The 16,883-nt window shown below is 42.0% G+C and overlaps 1 protein-coding gene across 1 annotated transcript in view; it reads left to right on the top strand.

The window, feature by feature from the left end:
* Positions 1-966: 966 nt before the first annotated feature.
* LOC307269199 (zeta-sarcoglycan-like) overlaps positions 967-16,883 on the top strand; it is a gene marked incomplete at both ends in the record, with an annotated part of 57,296 nt that continues 41,379 nt past the window's right edge. The window contains 3 exons of the mRNA XM_080052055.1: positions 967-1,005; positions 8,937-9,131; positions 12,980-13,081. Of these exons, the coding sequence (XP_079908181.1) occupies positions 967-1,005; positions 8,937-9,131; positions 12,980-13,081 (336 nt within the window). The remainder of the gene's footprint in view (positions 1,006-8,936; positions 9,132-12,979; positions 13,082-16,883) is intronic.

The raw sequence follows: 16,883 nt of genomic DNA, 5'->3' as shown, positions 1-16,883 counted from the left end.
GTAATATACTACATATATTTATATATATTATTCTCATATGGGCCATTAAACATTGAAGTACTATAACTGATAGTACAGTAAAACAAAATAAAACAAAAAAAAGGATATTTTGATGCTAATACCTTCTACATATGTTAAAATTGTATCTATTTCTTAATTTAATCTAAACAAATCTTATTTGACTCATTTGAGTAATTCTTCCACCTCTGATGTCTAGGCACTTTAATGTTGCAGCCTGTAAAGATGTTGCTGCTTTTAATTGTTAAGCTTACTGCTGGGTAGCGTGTCAATTAATAATATAGGCCTACCCTCATGTATAAGTCGATTTCATTTTATTTTTTGTATTAATAATTCAAATCTACAAAGTAAATTGTGCCAATATTAAGTTAATACAAAAAAAATCCCTCAAAATACTCTCTATTACTGTATTAAAATATTCTACCACTGTTTAAAAACAATATCATTCCAGGTGGGAAATTATGTAGTTGAGATGTTCAGTTTTTAAGACCTTTGTTTTGAAATTCACCACCGGAAGTTTGGCTCCTCATTTTGTCTCTCTTGACAGTAGTTGAGTTTTGAAAGCGAGCGCAGCATTTCACCACCAGCTCCTCGAGCAGCGGACGGCAGCACCTGAGCCCGCGCGCCATGAGTAGAGGGAAGCCTGTATTAACCGGTTATTAAACACGAGTTGCAGTCCTCAATGTAGTTCTAAAAAATATATTGCGGAAGTGCAAATAATGCGGATTTTTTTCTTTTATATTGTCACTTGACTAAAATGTTGGATATGTGTGTTCTTAGTCTGGTTTTCCTTTTTCGCTCATTTGAGTTTTTTTTTTAAGTGTGGGGGGGGGGGGGGGGGGGGGGAAGCAGCTAGCTCGCGCAAATCGGGCTGTTTCTCGGGGTGTTTAGCTCGTGTCAACCTTGTGGAAATATGTAACTGTTAACAAATGAAATGAGAGTTCTAACATGGAGCAGTCGGCCACTCTAGACATAGAGACGCTGAAGGTAAGCGAACAATGGTGGAGAAGAAGTGGGGCAAAAAGTGCATGTTTGATATAATTTTAATTGAAACGTAGTGGGTAACGTAGGCTGCTTGACGTGGCTGTTTGTGAATCATTTATCTAGGTACTTGTTTTATTCAGCAGTACAAAATCGAGCTGCAAGTGCTGCCTGCAACAGGTGCGCCCTCTGCTCCTATTGTCCCATTGAAGAAACCCCAGCTAATTAAAGAGGAATGTAAAAGTGTCTCCCGCACAGTTTTCAGTCTTGCAGTATAGTGACTGCTGCGTCTCTTCAAGCGGGAACACGATGATTAATGCCCACACCTCAGGCGCGCGCCTGGACTTCTTCCCATATCTCCCTCTTGCACTGCACCTCCATATGGTCCTATATGCATTCTCCTCTTCACGAAGAATCACCGTAATGTGACAGCCTATGAATATTCTACCTGCACGGGTCTCTCATTAACATTCCAGTCAAGCAGGGGAGGCAGTAACCTCTAGGTACAGTATGTGCATCTGTCTCCTCGTTGCAGTGCAAAGAAAAAGCTGGGAAAAAAAGAGGGGAGCTCCGTGTCAGAAACCCACACACAGCAGAGCTACTGTTTGGCTGTGCACTCAAGTCCATCTACTGGCCTTCTTCACACACACACACACACACACACTCACTCACTCACTCACTCACTCACTCACTCACTCACTCACTCACTCACTCACTCACTCACACAAACACAGAGACAGCGGCACAGCGCTCTGGTCTTAGTTGTTGGGTCATGCTTATCAGTCAAGAAATCTTTCCCTGCTCACCCTGGCCCCGAGCTGATCCAGCACTTTCTCCACCTAATGACAAAGTCGACAAGTTTGTCTGTCAGCTAATTTGTCACGGTTTAAACTGTGCTTTTTCTCTTTCTGCGTTCTAGGAAGTGTGACAGTCAGCCTATGCTATCTCACCCTGATTTAAAACAGAGGCTTTGTTTGTGCCGCCCTGTGCCGTTACGTTTGTTTGACATTTCTTTGTACAGATGGGTTCGACTGATGAATGCAAATGCCGCCTATATGGAGGTGCTGTCCAAAAATGGCCTTGTTGGCACTCCAAAGGATTTGTTTGAGGATTAGTAAGGAAAGCTAGTGCAGTGTGGGGAAAGTGTTGTCTTGTGTACATGTCATTTTTTCCTGCTGCCACTATCAAAAGGAAGGCCCTGGAAGGAAGCTCTTCAATCCATTTCAAGGAATGAGGGAGAGGGTCAGAGCTGCTGCAGGCCAGCGAGGTGCGTTGTACAAACAGTTTTCATGAAACTGTCCTCAAAGGCAGAGCTGCGTGCGTAAGAGCAAAAGGAAAATTCTGTTCTGAAAGCCTGTGATGTTCAGTGTCTGATTGAACAGCTGCAACCTTTTTCCGCTGACTTATCAGAGATCTTTTGATCCCCGCCGCTCTCTGGCAAAGCGCCAGGGCCGGCGGTAGCCAGGGGCCAGGGTGGGCCTTGCCCACCCAAATGTGGGCTGTGCCCACCCAATTATTATTATTTTTTTTTAGGTGGAAGTCCAGACCCACTATCGGACTGACCTGTTCATTCGCTGTCCAAGAAAATGTCAAATAAAATTCAGACAATTAATTAATACTAAAGAATATACCATTACCATGCATTGCTTCTAATTGTATTATTGGGTGGGCAGGACAGCCTGCCTCCAAGTTACCCACCCGCTTATAGTGGTCACTGGTCAGCAGAGCCGGCCCGAGGCATATGCAAAATGAGCGGTTGCTTAGGGTCACAACTGCCAGGGCCCCCCCCCCCTTCCCCCCAATCATTTTTTTTGTTTGTTTTTTTGTTTGTGTGTTTGATATCAACATCATATTATGTAAATGTAAAGTATGTAGTATGTAATCACTGCATTTAAATGAATTCATTATATTACAGAAAAATATGTCCCGTAAAAGAAAAAGAGCACCAAGCCCATCCTAGAGGACCCTGCATAATATTTTATTTCAAATATATATTTCTATGGAAAATCCATGTGTCTTTCTTCAATAGCTTCTAATTCATCTGACCCAGTGCCTCCAAATTATTTTTTCACAAAAAATCCTCAGATTTAGCCTCTTAATTCCCCTCTCAAAGTGCACCAGATTCATAGCCTGGCATTCCCAGACCTGCCACTAGGCGCTGGCAAATTAAATTTGCTGCGCCTGTTGGTCTGGAAACTCTCCGTTGAAGCTTTTTCAAAAAGACCAGAAATCTGGGCTCACGTTTCAATTGGTTCTATCTACGTAATATGGGCGCGCCAGAGCCCTTTATATGGTAATCTGGGGAGGACGTAACCGGATGACGACAGTGACGTGCATGCGACGTCGAAGCCGTGATAGTAAACATCAAAGATGGCTGCGGATATGTTGTGTGAGTTTGAGACTGCTTTGGCCTCGACCCTTTACGATGTGGAAGACGGCACTCAAATCTTTCATTAGCAAGTAAGTGGAATGTTCTGTTTTGCCGACCGACCAGGGCAAAAGTTTAATTTAACAGTTTAACAGCTGATCGCTAAACGAACAGGGCTTACGTCACCTTGTGCATCGCTCTGATTGGTTGTAGTGCTATCCAACTGCGTGCAGTGGCATTTGAAATGCACGAGTAGGAGCCGCCCCTTGAGTTGGAAATTACTATTGATCGTGGCCAGACCCTCTATCGTTCAAGATATCAGGGTCTGGATTTCCACGCTACCAGATTCATGCATTTCACTTTAAAAAGGTAAAAAAAATCTCACAGGGGGGCATACCCCCGGACCCCCCTAGCAGGGTTATGACCTCGACTATTTTCACCCAGCTGGACATCAGGGACAATAGTGGAAAAACTATATATCTATATAGTGTGTATAGTATATAGCTCTGGACTACCACCATCCAGGTGTCCCAGTCCCAAAGCTTTCTCTTCAATCAGCTCAGGCTGCCTACAGTTAATACTGCGATAAAAAAAAGATACATTATGTTGTATATAACACAGCAACACTCAAAGTTTATTTGCATATTGTGTTCTACACAATTCACAGTAAATGTGCCAAAAAGCAGACGCAGAGATCTTACAAGGGCAAAAAAATTTGGCTCGAGTGCGCGCTCGCATCTTCGGTCTCTCGCATTTCTACAGGCCCACCCTAATCTAACTGTCTAGAAGCGGCAAAGCGCGCCACCAGCCATCCACAAAGGGCAACGGTACGGCCAGAAGATGAAGCCATCGACCAAGCTCCACTGCCATTGTGTCTCCACCGGAGATGATGGAGTCACACAAATTGGATTTCACATCTTGGTGTGAGGGGCTATAGACGGCAGCGCCCGCACCTTGCACCTTGCTTCATTGTCAAACCCATCAACATGTGAAATGCTTACATCAATGTGAGTTGCACATTGGAGACATATGGCTCCTCCAGTTACAACAGCAGTGCGCTCTAGCTTCTCTGTCTCTTTGGTGGGGGCTTTCTGTCAAAGGAAAAAATCAAATATACAGGTGCTTGAATGCTGTGTGTCAGCCTTGTGGCGTTATGCCTCAGCGACTTTGCAGTGTTGACATGTGGGATGGATAAGTACAAGCTGCTTTACAGTCAATATTGTTCCTCAAAGGTTTTTCTTACCTCCAGCACACTCGGTGTGGCACCACCGAGTGAGGGAGCATGCGCCCATTGGCTGATTAACATAATCAAGCAGTAATGACGTTTCATTGTCTGTCATTAGGAGCTTCTCGTGCTGCCTCTTCTGCAGCATGTCACTGTTTGATCCAAACAGCATGGAGGATATCACCCTCACGCTAATTGGTGAAGATGAGGCATTCTGGCAGTGGGAAGGGACTGCTGGGTAATCGCTGGCTTTTTGCTAGATCCAGCACTAACGTCTGTAGTCAAAGCCCCATCCCCCCCCCCCTTAACAAAAAGATCTCACACACACTTGAAAGGGCTGATGAAGTAGCGTACACAAAGATAAATATGGTCATGCAACAAATCCTTGAGGATTTTTCCACCACAGCACAGGATCTCCAGAGGTCGCACAGTTCATATTTTTGAAGAGAAGCAAGTCTCTGCGTGGGTGTTTTAGCTTCTATCAATAGGAACTCCATGTCATCAGGACCGTAGGTGGTGAACCAGCCGTAGTTTTCACACCCATCTGTTCGTGTTGACATTTGTTTCGAGCGCACTAGAGCATATTGTGATGTTTTCATCATAGAGCTGCAGAGCGGCGCCTTAACAAGCCTTTAGATGAGGAATGAAAACGCTCAGAATAATGGTCGGTCTGGAAACAGGGTTCTCATCTTGTTGATCTGAGTGGATAGCAAAAATGGTCTTGAGATTTTTTGTGACTGGAAGTTTGAATTATTCTCATTCCCAGACTTCTAATAGTGCACACAGTTGTTGTCAACAGGATCAATTAAATGATATCAGTAAATGTATTAGGTATGGAACTACTGGATACAATCAACTAATCCAACTAATCAACTGTAACTTGACCTTGTGATTCCTTGTGGGAGTTCCATCCCCATTTGGGACGAGAATGACAAGATATATAATACATATATGATAGATAATACTAATTGCTTAATTTTTATTTTTATATTAGTTATTTTCTTCCTTGCGTGAAAATGTATGATTTGAATAACACATTAAATAAAATGAGCAGCAGTCTGAAAATGCTCGGTTGAATTTCTGGTTTGAGATGTCATTAGTTATTGTAGATATTTACTACTTTCAGTTGAATTATATTCGGAGTTTACTGAAAATTGCTCTGTGAGTAAATGAAGGTCGGTTGGGGATTTATACTTATTATTTATTGCCCCAGACAGTTGCATCCTAGCTGCCAGCTTGGTCCATCTGTGCCTGCAGTGACCTTAAACTGACCACTGCTCCCATTTTCTAATTATTATCAGGACTCGTCAGTGTCTGTAGTCGCTTCATAAAGTGCAATATTATTCATTGCACCTGGTTTGGAGTGGCCACACCCACAATGTGGACACCTATTGTTTCAAGTGTTAGTTGTCAGACCAATAAATGGGACTTAACATGTGACATAACTGCGCAGCTAGCTTTGTGATCAATATTTAGCTTTTGTGGAAGTTCAAAGTTGTTCTCTGGACCCCGCTGCAGTTGGACATCTCCATCAGTCCTGTGTGTGAGAGACTGCTGTGACCGGCATGCTGAAATGATTGACAAAACGCCAGCCACTATGCACTCCTATTCGCTCTGTGAACAGCCAATCCTTTGGAGGCACGACTGGACCGGGGTAATATATGCATTAAAACTCTTGCAAAAGAAATCACAGGATCCGCTGGCATTGGGAACAGTGGGTTGCCTTAGATTTTACAAGTGCTGAAGTCTGCCCTAGCAACAGTAGATTGAAAATAGACAGACTCTGTCCAGCAGGGGCATGGCTGTAGGCTAAAATACTTTCTTTTTTCTTGTTGGCGAGTCTATGTTTCTAGAAGTTTTGAGGGTTTAAGATTCCAGTAAAGTGTGTTTTTTGTTTTTTCTTGTTCCTCGTGGTTTTACTGAATTTGTGTTTGTTTAAAAATTCCTCTGTAACACTGCATTGAGAGTTCTATATGGAGCCTTTGTGTAAGCACCTCTCATAAAATGCTTGTCCCTCAGCTGTATCGCTGGTTAAATTGGAATCACTGACATTTCTAGGCCAGAGATATGGGTCACTTGTATTTGCTGCAATGTCGCAAAATCCATTTGCGAGACATCTGCCATACGTGCTAGACGTGACCTAAACTGTTGGTCCAAGGAAACAGTCGCTTAAAGAGTAGTTTAAGTTATGAGTCTCTGTAAGACTCTTATTTGCCTGGAGTTACCCTCTGTTGTTGTTGCTGTTATAGATTGCCCAATCGTTGATGCCTTTTCAGGGAACATTTTCATCAATGGGAACTATTTGGAGATGTAGCCTTTGGTGATTTGTCAGATTTTATACAACTGGAATTTAATATAATAGAACAATATATCAAATGCTTTTCCTGTACATTAGGTTTCATACTTTGACTGGTCACAATGGAGTAATTATTTTCATTATCAGTTATTCTTCAAATTATTTTTCTCAGCCTTGGTGATTAACTGTTTTGTCTATAAATTGTCAAACAATTAGTAAGAAATGCCAACTACAAATTTCCATAGCTATTCAAATCGCTGCCTGTTCTGTTCAACCAACATCCATCCAAATCCAAAAGATATTAAGTGATGGCAGCAAATCATAATGGAATAGTTTGCCAAAAAACTAAATCATATTAATTGATTATCCATTGTCACAACCGACTGATTAAGTCAATGTTCAAGCAAAGGGTTAGGCAGTGTTTCCCCTACCATTATACAGGCCTGGCGGGCCCGCCAGGCCAACGGGACCCCCCGCCAGGCCAACAGCTGCCCAAAAAAAAAAAAAAAAAAAAGTAAAAAAAAAAAAAAAAATTATTAATCTTATTTTTTTTTTTTTTTTTTGTCTCCGCTACGCCGCGCGATGCACGTGTGCATTCGGAGCGCACATGTCAAACAGGGAAACTGACGAGAAAGAACCTTCCTTTATAGGTCCATGGCATAGGCTACACTGGAGATATTTAGGACTCAGTAACAGGGAGTTGAACAGGAAAAAGTGATGAGCAAAACTTAGAAAGTTAAAGTTGCTACGTCGCCATGGCAACCAATCTGTATCAACAGCTGAGACAGCGCAGCAAGTTATCTTGAAAACAGCAGGCTATAGTAGCCCTACAAGCTTTATTTTTTGGTATTTTCAATGCTACTTTATTTTTATGTTTTAAATTGAGAACTAGGCTACATGAAATATAATGGGTCAGAATACAAAATGTTGCTTATTTTGCACACATTTTGATTGATAGGCTAATCATGATGTGTAGCCTAGGTTAATTCATTTATTTTAAATTAATATTTGATAAATTAAAGAAAATGTTTCATGATCCAGATTATTCCAGAAATTAATACTAGACAGGATATACCTGTCTATATTAGGTCTTCGTGTTTATTGTATTTTATTTTCATATCTATGTGTTTTTCTTCAATAGTTTATATGGCTTGTGTCTCCAAATTATTCCATAAAATTGTTTTAGGCAGGACATATGACAGCTGTTTACAGAGCAAAAAAAATAAAATCAGATTTAGCTTCTCAAAGTGCACCAGTTTGATGCATTTAACTTTAAAAAGGTAAAGGTTTTCTTCCGCAGGGGCATGCCCCAAGACCCCACTAGAAGGTCCATTCTCCCCCAGCAGTCTCAAAAAATCCTGAGGGAAACACAAAATGTACAAACGTACCGAATGTGAAGGCATAACCCTATGCCCTGATTTGTAGCGGGCTGTCAAAAGAGGCTCATCCATAATACAGTTAGTTTTGGTCAATTTCTACTACAAATTTGGTACGCACGCCGCGCGCATACTCTTTATCAGCTTTTACCACCGGGCCTAAAAACAATTCTAGGGGAAACACTGGTTAGGGTTACACTGGCTGGTTCCAGCTTCACGAATAGACAGATTTGTTAAAGGGGTTTGGCGCTGTGTGTTACATTACCTGTACTGCAGCCAGGCTCTACTTTTCACGGCAGTATTTTGGTCTTTAGATGTCGCCAAACCAACATTTCTCACTTTTATTTCAACCGTGTTGTTTCCCTTTGCCTTGGAAACTGAATTTCACCAAAAATAATGGCGAATTCCACTGCATTCCATGTTAACAGTAGATTCCGTTTTTATTGCCCGATTCCGTGATTCTGTCCGCGTTTTCGTCATCGCGGAAATCATAAGGCCCTAGGATTATGAACTTATCAGCATGGAGACGGAATCCTTCTAGAGAAAATCTGAGGTGCATTGACGAATCGATAATTTTTTCCACCCCTACTGGGTTTTTACAGTGTGTGACTGCTTCTGTGAAGGGAATATATTATTGACAAACATTACTGTCTGTATGTTTGTGTGTCCCAGATAACCCAGGAGCAGTTTATCCTCGCGTCCCAGTCCCTGCACCTCCAGCGGCCAGGCTGTGAGGCCGTGTACCCAGTGGGCCTGTACGGCTGGACCAAGAGATGCCTGTATTTCTTTTTGCTGCTGCTCCTGGTCACCATGATAGTTAACCTAGCCGTCACGGTCTGGATCATCAAGGTCATGAATTTCTCAATGGTGAGTACACTCACCAGTCATTTGTGATCATCATAGGAAACATTAGACTTTAGACTGCCATAAACATTTAAAAGTTCCTCGTAGTAGGTTTAGCTAACATGAATGTTTACTATAATAATTTTAAGTACACTTATGTTCTTTCCATCTCTGTTTCATTCTTTATTTTGAATGTCTATCTGGATCCGATAAAGATCAACAAACATTTGGTATCAGGACCGGCTGACACAGAACATGTTCATCTCAAATGGAGACCAAACAGCAGATGCTCCAAGCCTCTGTGACATTTCCAGAGACAATGCACACAAATGACTATTTTGTATAGTGTATATATAAGAAACTGTCAATGGCAGCAACCCTCCTCTGTGACGAATGCGTCCCCTGACTATTGCCATCACTCCTCTACTCCTTTGCCTCCCATCCATCTGTGTCATGAGTAAAAGACCTTATCAGTGCTGTTGGTGTCGCTCCAGAAAATGTACTCGGCTGCTCCCCATCACTCAGGACTCGGACATCTCAATAAGATAACATGTGCAAACAACACCCCATTGTATTGGTTTTCTAGTTTATTTTAAGCAGCCCTTGGCATGTGTGCATTGTTTTTAAAGTTGTCATTGTTCCGAAAAAGCTGCTAGGCTAACACCGAAAGTCACCATTTCTGGCAAGATGGATACATGATCACCAAACTGGAGACATCACACACAAAACCTGCTAGCAGCTGATAAAGTTGTTCTCCAAATTAAGAAAATTAGTGAAAATGTAATCTATTCTTGGTCATGGCTTAAAAACAAAGGCACACAACACACAAATATATTGTTCATGTTCAAAAATGTATGGAAATCTTCCTAGGATCATGACGATGCAAAAAAATTAATGTGAAGTAACCTTGACTTTGGCAGCATTAATACGTTTTTAATAATACTTGTTGTGCTTTAAATGCTGCTCAGACACCAAGCACATTTCATAGATTACTGTTTACCATATTCCTGGACAGAAATAAAACCAGGATGTGTGCAACAACTCCATTTCCTGGATAAAGAAAATTAGATTGATCTGTAACACAATAAATAAATAAAAATCCCAACTGTGACAAGACCGATCCAACGTCATTTACAAAACAACTCCTAAAGTTCTGCCTGCTTGCTAAGGACAACAGGGTAGCCAAGGGAAAGGCCTTTTCTTTTAAACTTGACAAAGCTAAACCTTCCAGTTCCCCACATAAGAAACTTGGCCTGTATCTGTTCATTTCTTTCTTTCACTGAAAACTCAAACTGGCCTTCAGGGCGTCACGACTGATGCGCTGTAACGCCCTCGTGTTTGTCCCGACTCGCTCCCTATCATCTGACTGTCTGCAGCTCGTACTGAACTCTTCACACCCATCACCTTCACTTTAATGTGTGGCTGCTGACACACATAGAGCTCCACAGTGCCCCACCCACCTCCTCTGTCCTCCTGTCTGTCCCCAGCTATGGCTCTCTGCCACTTGATGGAGCTCTCCTCGCTGTACTTTGCCTCCATAATTCACTATCTCCATCCATTTGTGCTGCCAGCACTATGGACTCTTTCAACATGCCCCCTCAGATCTTATTAAAACTAGGGATGCACATGACTAGTTAGTGAAACTTTAAATGTCCAATGCCTCACCAGTCGGCACCAGAAATACTAGTCAATTAGTAACTTCTAACCCAGCATGTGGAACAGTGACACTATCATACAGTCTTTGACCGCTATGTGACAGCTACCGGAAATGTTAAGGTGGAGTGTTTTCTTTCATGTAAGTCAGTGCATGAGTTGACGTCCTGAATCAATCAAGCTACCTTAAATGTCAAAATGTTCCCTATTGTACCGCTATGTTATTGTCCGGGCAGCCAATGCCTTCCATTTGTTTCTTTATAGTATTGAAATGATTTAGCAGGTTCTCGAAACTTGTTTCAGGTTGGAATACATTACAGCTACAGTATGTCTGCACTAACTTTTGTTAAAGCTACAGTGTAATTTTAATGTTACTGCTGATTTTCAAATAAATCTGCACCTAGACGACAACCAGGCTGGAAAGAACATTGATGAATGTCAATACAGACGTGCCAGCAAAAATGTAATGTATTCATGATTTGATGTGACAACAAAACACTTATATCATTAAAAAATTCTGGAATACTAATTAAGTAACATTTTATAGATGATCCGACTTTTATTATTATTATTATTTATTAATTATTAACATAAACTGGCAGTCTATCCCTCGTTTCCACCGAGTAGAGCGGGTCGGGTCGGAGCAGGTCGGTACGATTATTTTGGCTTTCCATTTGCCGAAAATCGGGAAGGGTACGGATGTAAGCGAGCCTAACCGCTCTAAGCCGCTCCTATTTTCAGTACTCCTCCGTTGGGGTACCAGCCGCCTGAAAGGGTGCCGAAAAGGTGGAGCTACACACTGCCGTCCGTTGATTGGTCGAAAGAATCATTTCCGCTGTGTGTAGTCCATGGTGTAGTCACCTCGGCATGAGTGAAGAGAGTCTTGTGTTTTGGCGGAAAGTGTGAGCACAGCACAGTTTATTGTGTGGTGTTTTTCCTCGTCATTAAATAAATCAGTGGGCTACACTATGTCCCACTGCTACGATGTCACGTAGCTGCCGCAGCCAGCGCTGTTCGCTCACTGGCTGTGTCTTGATTCAGGGGTTGCGGTCTTGGAACCGGCCTCGTAGGCTGCATTTGAAGACCGATTGCGTCATAGCGGCGCGCAAAGGCTGTCCCATTTGCAAGGCTCCTTGCAAGGCTCCTCATATGCGGTCGTGAAATGCAGCCTTCGTTTCACGGTTTTGAAGCAGTTTTGAAGGCTGCATCAGATGTATCCTTCGTGGCCCAACATATCCCAAGATTCATTGCGTTTTTTTCAGAGATTGCATAAAATAAAATAAAAAATAACAAAACAGCAACGTGTTGCTCCATCTTCTTAACTTTTATCTTCCTTTCTTTTTTTCTTGTACTTTTTTTTCTTTTCGTCTGGTAGACAACTTATTTTTCTTTTTTCCTCTGCTGACAGGGCTGTCTCCGTTGGCAGCAATCAGGGTTGCTAGGCAGCACAGGAGCGGCGAGTCGTCACGCAAGGTAACGGCTTGTTACGTAAACCGGAAATGCTCGTAAACGGAGACCTGCGGAGACCGTCTCGTTTAACAAGGCTCGTTGGCCTTAAAACCGGCCTTAAAATCGGCCTTCATAGGCTATAGCCTTCATAGACCGCGAGACTGCGTCCTACCAAGTGCGTGGTCTCTGAATCAAGACACAGCCAAAGTCTCTATCAGTTGCACCGAGCCGTCTCTGTGCGTTTACCGGCATAATACGCTCACTAGACGGGGGGGGAATAAATAAAGAAGCGGCTTGTTCGACTAAGAAAAACAAGAGACCGCTGGCTTGACCACAGTTGTTCCACAGCCCAATAGTTTGACCCATATTCTGGCTATCGCAGTCGAGCATAAACTCCGCCCTACCAGTAAGGGTAGGGTCGAGATTCTTAAAAGTGTGCTGTCCCGCTCTGAGCCGCTCCGACCCGGCCCGCTCTACTCAGTGGAAACGAGGCATTAGCCCTGAGATGTACGTATGTTGGCTCACTGCTTTTTAGAGAGATCTTGTGTGCTCTTTGGTTTCATTACTATGCTGTTGTGTTGTCACACCACGACTAATAATAATATTCATTAAAATAATGTTAACATCACTGCGTCTGCCCTCCCTTAATGCAGTCCAGCAGCAACCGGGTTAACATTTCATTTGGGATGCTATAATCCTTTTACGTCAAATCAGGGATATCGGCTCTGCTCATCACAACATCACTGATGATCACCGTGATTATGTTTCAGGAGGGAATGGGAAACCTGCACTTGAACCAGGATGGGATTCGGCTGGAGGGAATCTCTGAGTTTGTCCTGCCCATCTACGTGAATGAGATCCAGTCCAGGAGGGTAAATTGCTCCCTTTACTCTTCTCAACAACTGCAAAGCTGCCTGTAGATCAATACGCTGTAGCACTGACAAACCACCAATAACATCCATCGACTGAGCATGAGTGCTGCAGACAAGCTGCTGTATCGATATCTCAGTGTTGAGAAAGTTATGATCAATTATTCAACAACAAAGGCCAACTTCCCTTTGACTTGAGTACTTTGATGTTACCTTATATTTATGCCTGGATATGAGAGATTACACTCTTTCTCCTCCTCTTCATTTCCTGCCCTCCACCAACACTGCACTATCAGGGTCTCCCATCAGCAGGAGATGGGTAATAGGCTCCTTTCAGGCCACATACAACCCTACAGGAGATTACAGACGATTACACAGGGACCAGAGTTCCCCCTCTGGATTTCCAATCAAACCCACAAGATAAATTCCCCTCTTCCACTTCCTCTTTCCCCCTTTATCCGCTTTGATGTTTAGTAGATTAACCAACACAGCTTCAGTGCAGAGTTGATCCAAATTTCGTTCTCCCACACGAATCACACACACTCGGTTGGATCATCCCCTTTTTCAGTGATTAGGCATGGTGCAGAAAGCAATTTCAAGCACTGGAAGCTGGGGTTGCATGTAAATGTGTCGTCGTTGAAGGAAGTGGCTGGATAGTGGTAACAATTTGCCCATATTGCCCTTTGATGTTCTAGTTGGAGCTAAATGTTGATTTAAATATAATGGTGGCATGCTTAGCAAAAGCAAACGCACACCTCAAGGCTATAGCAAGGGCCCAAGCCTTACATTCATTATCCGGTGCAATACCACCCACAGACATTTTTACTGTCTTGTTTTACAGACATGCTGTGCAGTTGCCCCCTTATCTACGGGCACGAGAGATATTTGCAGGACACAAATCTTTGTGGGTCACTCGATATTTCTCACCTGAGGAAATATGTCAAGCACTGTGAGAGCAGGGATTATGGTTATCCAATGAGTTTACACCACAATGCTGTTCTTCAGTCAGATAACCACCATTGATCAATAAGCCTTTACCACAAACAGCAGTCACCTCTGTAGTGCTCCACAGATATCTAAAAGTTGGATATAGCATGATTTCTTTTTTTTTGTATGTTCACTGAGTCTAAACTGTCGAGGCGGAATAAGGAGTAGCTTTAGTTTGGATCAATCTGTGCTTTGAATCCTCATCGATGACTGAAGCCCTAATCTGTGAATACCAAGCAGAAAGAGCTCCCTCAGTGTTTTTGGCAGGAAGTCTGATAGCTGGCAGTAAATTACAGAATCAGTAGCCCCATAAATAACCACTGCTCATGTTGAGAAACGAGAGCTGGTCATTTTGCACATATGGTTAAAAGTGGAGACAGTATTCTGGAGAATGCTTGTTGTCCAAATCAGTGAATATTTCCTCACTATCCACTACCTGTCCATACTGAGTGTGCACTTATTAAAATATTGTGTTAATATGCAGCCAAGGCTCTGTTCTGGTATGTTAACAAAGGCTCTGTAAACAAGGGAGGCCCACCACAGCTAGCAACATGTCCATTTACAGAGCCAGGGCTTGGGACAGTGCAGATTAACACACCACCACACATTCTAGTGGGGCATAAGTGTCCATTTAGAGGGATTATTACTGTATGACTCTCCTCTCCAAACTGTTTTGGGTTTGTTAACAGATTTGCTAGGAATGCAGAGTTGATTTCAAACACTTCAAAATAAGAGCCCCATTGTTGTTTTCACATCTGAAATTATGAGTATTGCTTGTCACTCCTGCTTGAAGGTTCAAGTGTAAATTGGGCTATAGACACTCAATATTATGATTTTAGTGTGTGACTAATGTTTTGCAGTAGCAGTTCTACCTGTGTGGAGCTGTCTGTCAAATATGACGGGCAGATGGATGGATCAGTATATAATTTTTTTTCCTTGCCCTTGGGGCTTCCCCAATACATCCATCCATCCGCCTGTCCTCTCTTACAGATGGCACAGCACACACGAAAAAGAGACCCATAGGGTCCAAAATAAATATTCCCCAGAACGACCAAATATCTAAAATCCAGTTTTCACTTTAACTTTCAAGCATATGTTTTCCGCACAAAATATAAAGCTACAATTTTGGATGCCACAATAGCAATATAATTTCAGGCTGTAGAAGATTTTGGCAGTAATGGCTGTTAATCGGTCAAACTATAAAGTCGTGTTTAAATCGCTTCGGATGCTCCAAATAATTGACATTATACAATTCTTTCAAACTTGATATGTTACTACTGCTACTGCGGTTTAATTTTTGTGTTTTGTGTTCTAGTTCCCAAATGTTGATAACAGAAAATGTAATGTGGTCAATTTAACAGCCCCACTGAGATCAATTTGGATCATGGTTGGATCTAGGCTGACATTGCTTCTGTTTACAGTTGTAAAATGAAGGAAAAATGATTCAGTACAGAGTTTGTTTGTTGAGTCCTAATTCACTCAAAGGTGTACTCGGCTTACTTAGCTTGTTGATATTTGAACTGACCACCAAAAAACAGAAAAACTATGTGGAACAGTTGATCAAATAACTGCTCGTCTCTGGGGACCCGGACAAACTATAAAAAGGATCGGATGTAGGTGTATCTTTTAGTGCTGCAACTAACGATTATTTTGATAATTGATTATTTTCTCGATTAATCGATTATTAATCGATTAGTGGTTTGGTCCGTAAAAAGTTTTCCGAAGCCCATGTTGACTTCATCAAATGCATTGTTATGTCCAAAACAGTTGCCGATTAATTTAATAGTTGATCAATAATCGATCATTCGATTAATAGTTGCAGCTCTTTTTTACTCGGGTAACCTCTCCCTCACCAAGTCTCACCTGCTTGCATTGGAGGTGCCTGATGAAGATGATTGTGAGCACCAGTTCTATTTCAAGTCTGGAGTTGAGGTCTAAAGCTATCCACTTTATTATAGACAACTGCAGCAGTGCTTCAGAGATCTGAAAATCCTACAATACAGGGACCTTTTTTTAATATTTAAAAAAAATATATGCCTAGAAATATGTTACAAAACAATTTGTACCCTGCAGCCAAAGAGTCTGCCATAACATATTTGAATGAGGAAATTAAGACTTTATAAGCATACCTTTCAACTGGTGACGTGTTTAGTTTATTATATTTTCCTGTTCAGCTCAGTATGAAAATAAGCTTCTAGCACAACAATCAAAAATAATTAAAATTTAAATGTATTCATGCAAATATTTGTTTAGGATTACAGTTGAGCCCTGGGCCCTTTTTATCTATGCTTTAAAAGGTCTACATTAAATTAAATGATAATCATTTTGCACTGACGCACACCCAGACAGACTTTGTTTTAAAGAGCTGAAAGCGAGAGCACAGCACACTGCTTCGAGGAAATAGTGATGTTATTCATTTTATGCAGGGAAGCATCCTTTGCCTTACAGCCTCCATGGTAATTTTTCAGTCTGACGGGGGCCACTGCACCATCAACAACAGGCTCCATTTATGTGCATTCACTCAGATCTGCACTTGACCTTCCTCAGCAGGCACAGTGACTAAAAAGCCTTTTATGTGATCCCAAAGAAGTGTTGAGGAGAGCAACAATGTCTCAGCCATGGCCCCTCTGGAAAAAGCTTGAGACCTAGTCTTTAAAAGACTTAAAACCTCACATCAAGAACTCAAATACCTTCGGGATGTCGTCTTTTCTGAAGAACTTCTGGTCATGATGCGCATTTATATATGAAGGAGCAGGGAATGGAAATGAACTGGATAACCTTAGCAAAGTTACACACCGAACAAACTATAGATAGCTTA

The sequence above is a fragment of the Ammodytes marinus genome (assembly GCF_949987685.1).
Source record: "Ammodytes marinus genome assembly, chromosome: 23".
NCBI classification, from domain to species: Eukaryota; Metazoa; Chordata; class Actinopteri; order Uranoscopiformes; family Ammodytidae; genus Ammodytes; species Ammodytes marinus.
The sequence above is the reverse complement of the archived record's forward strand: the minus strand, read 5'-3'. Positions and strand labels throughout refer to the sequence as shown.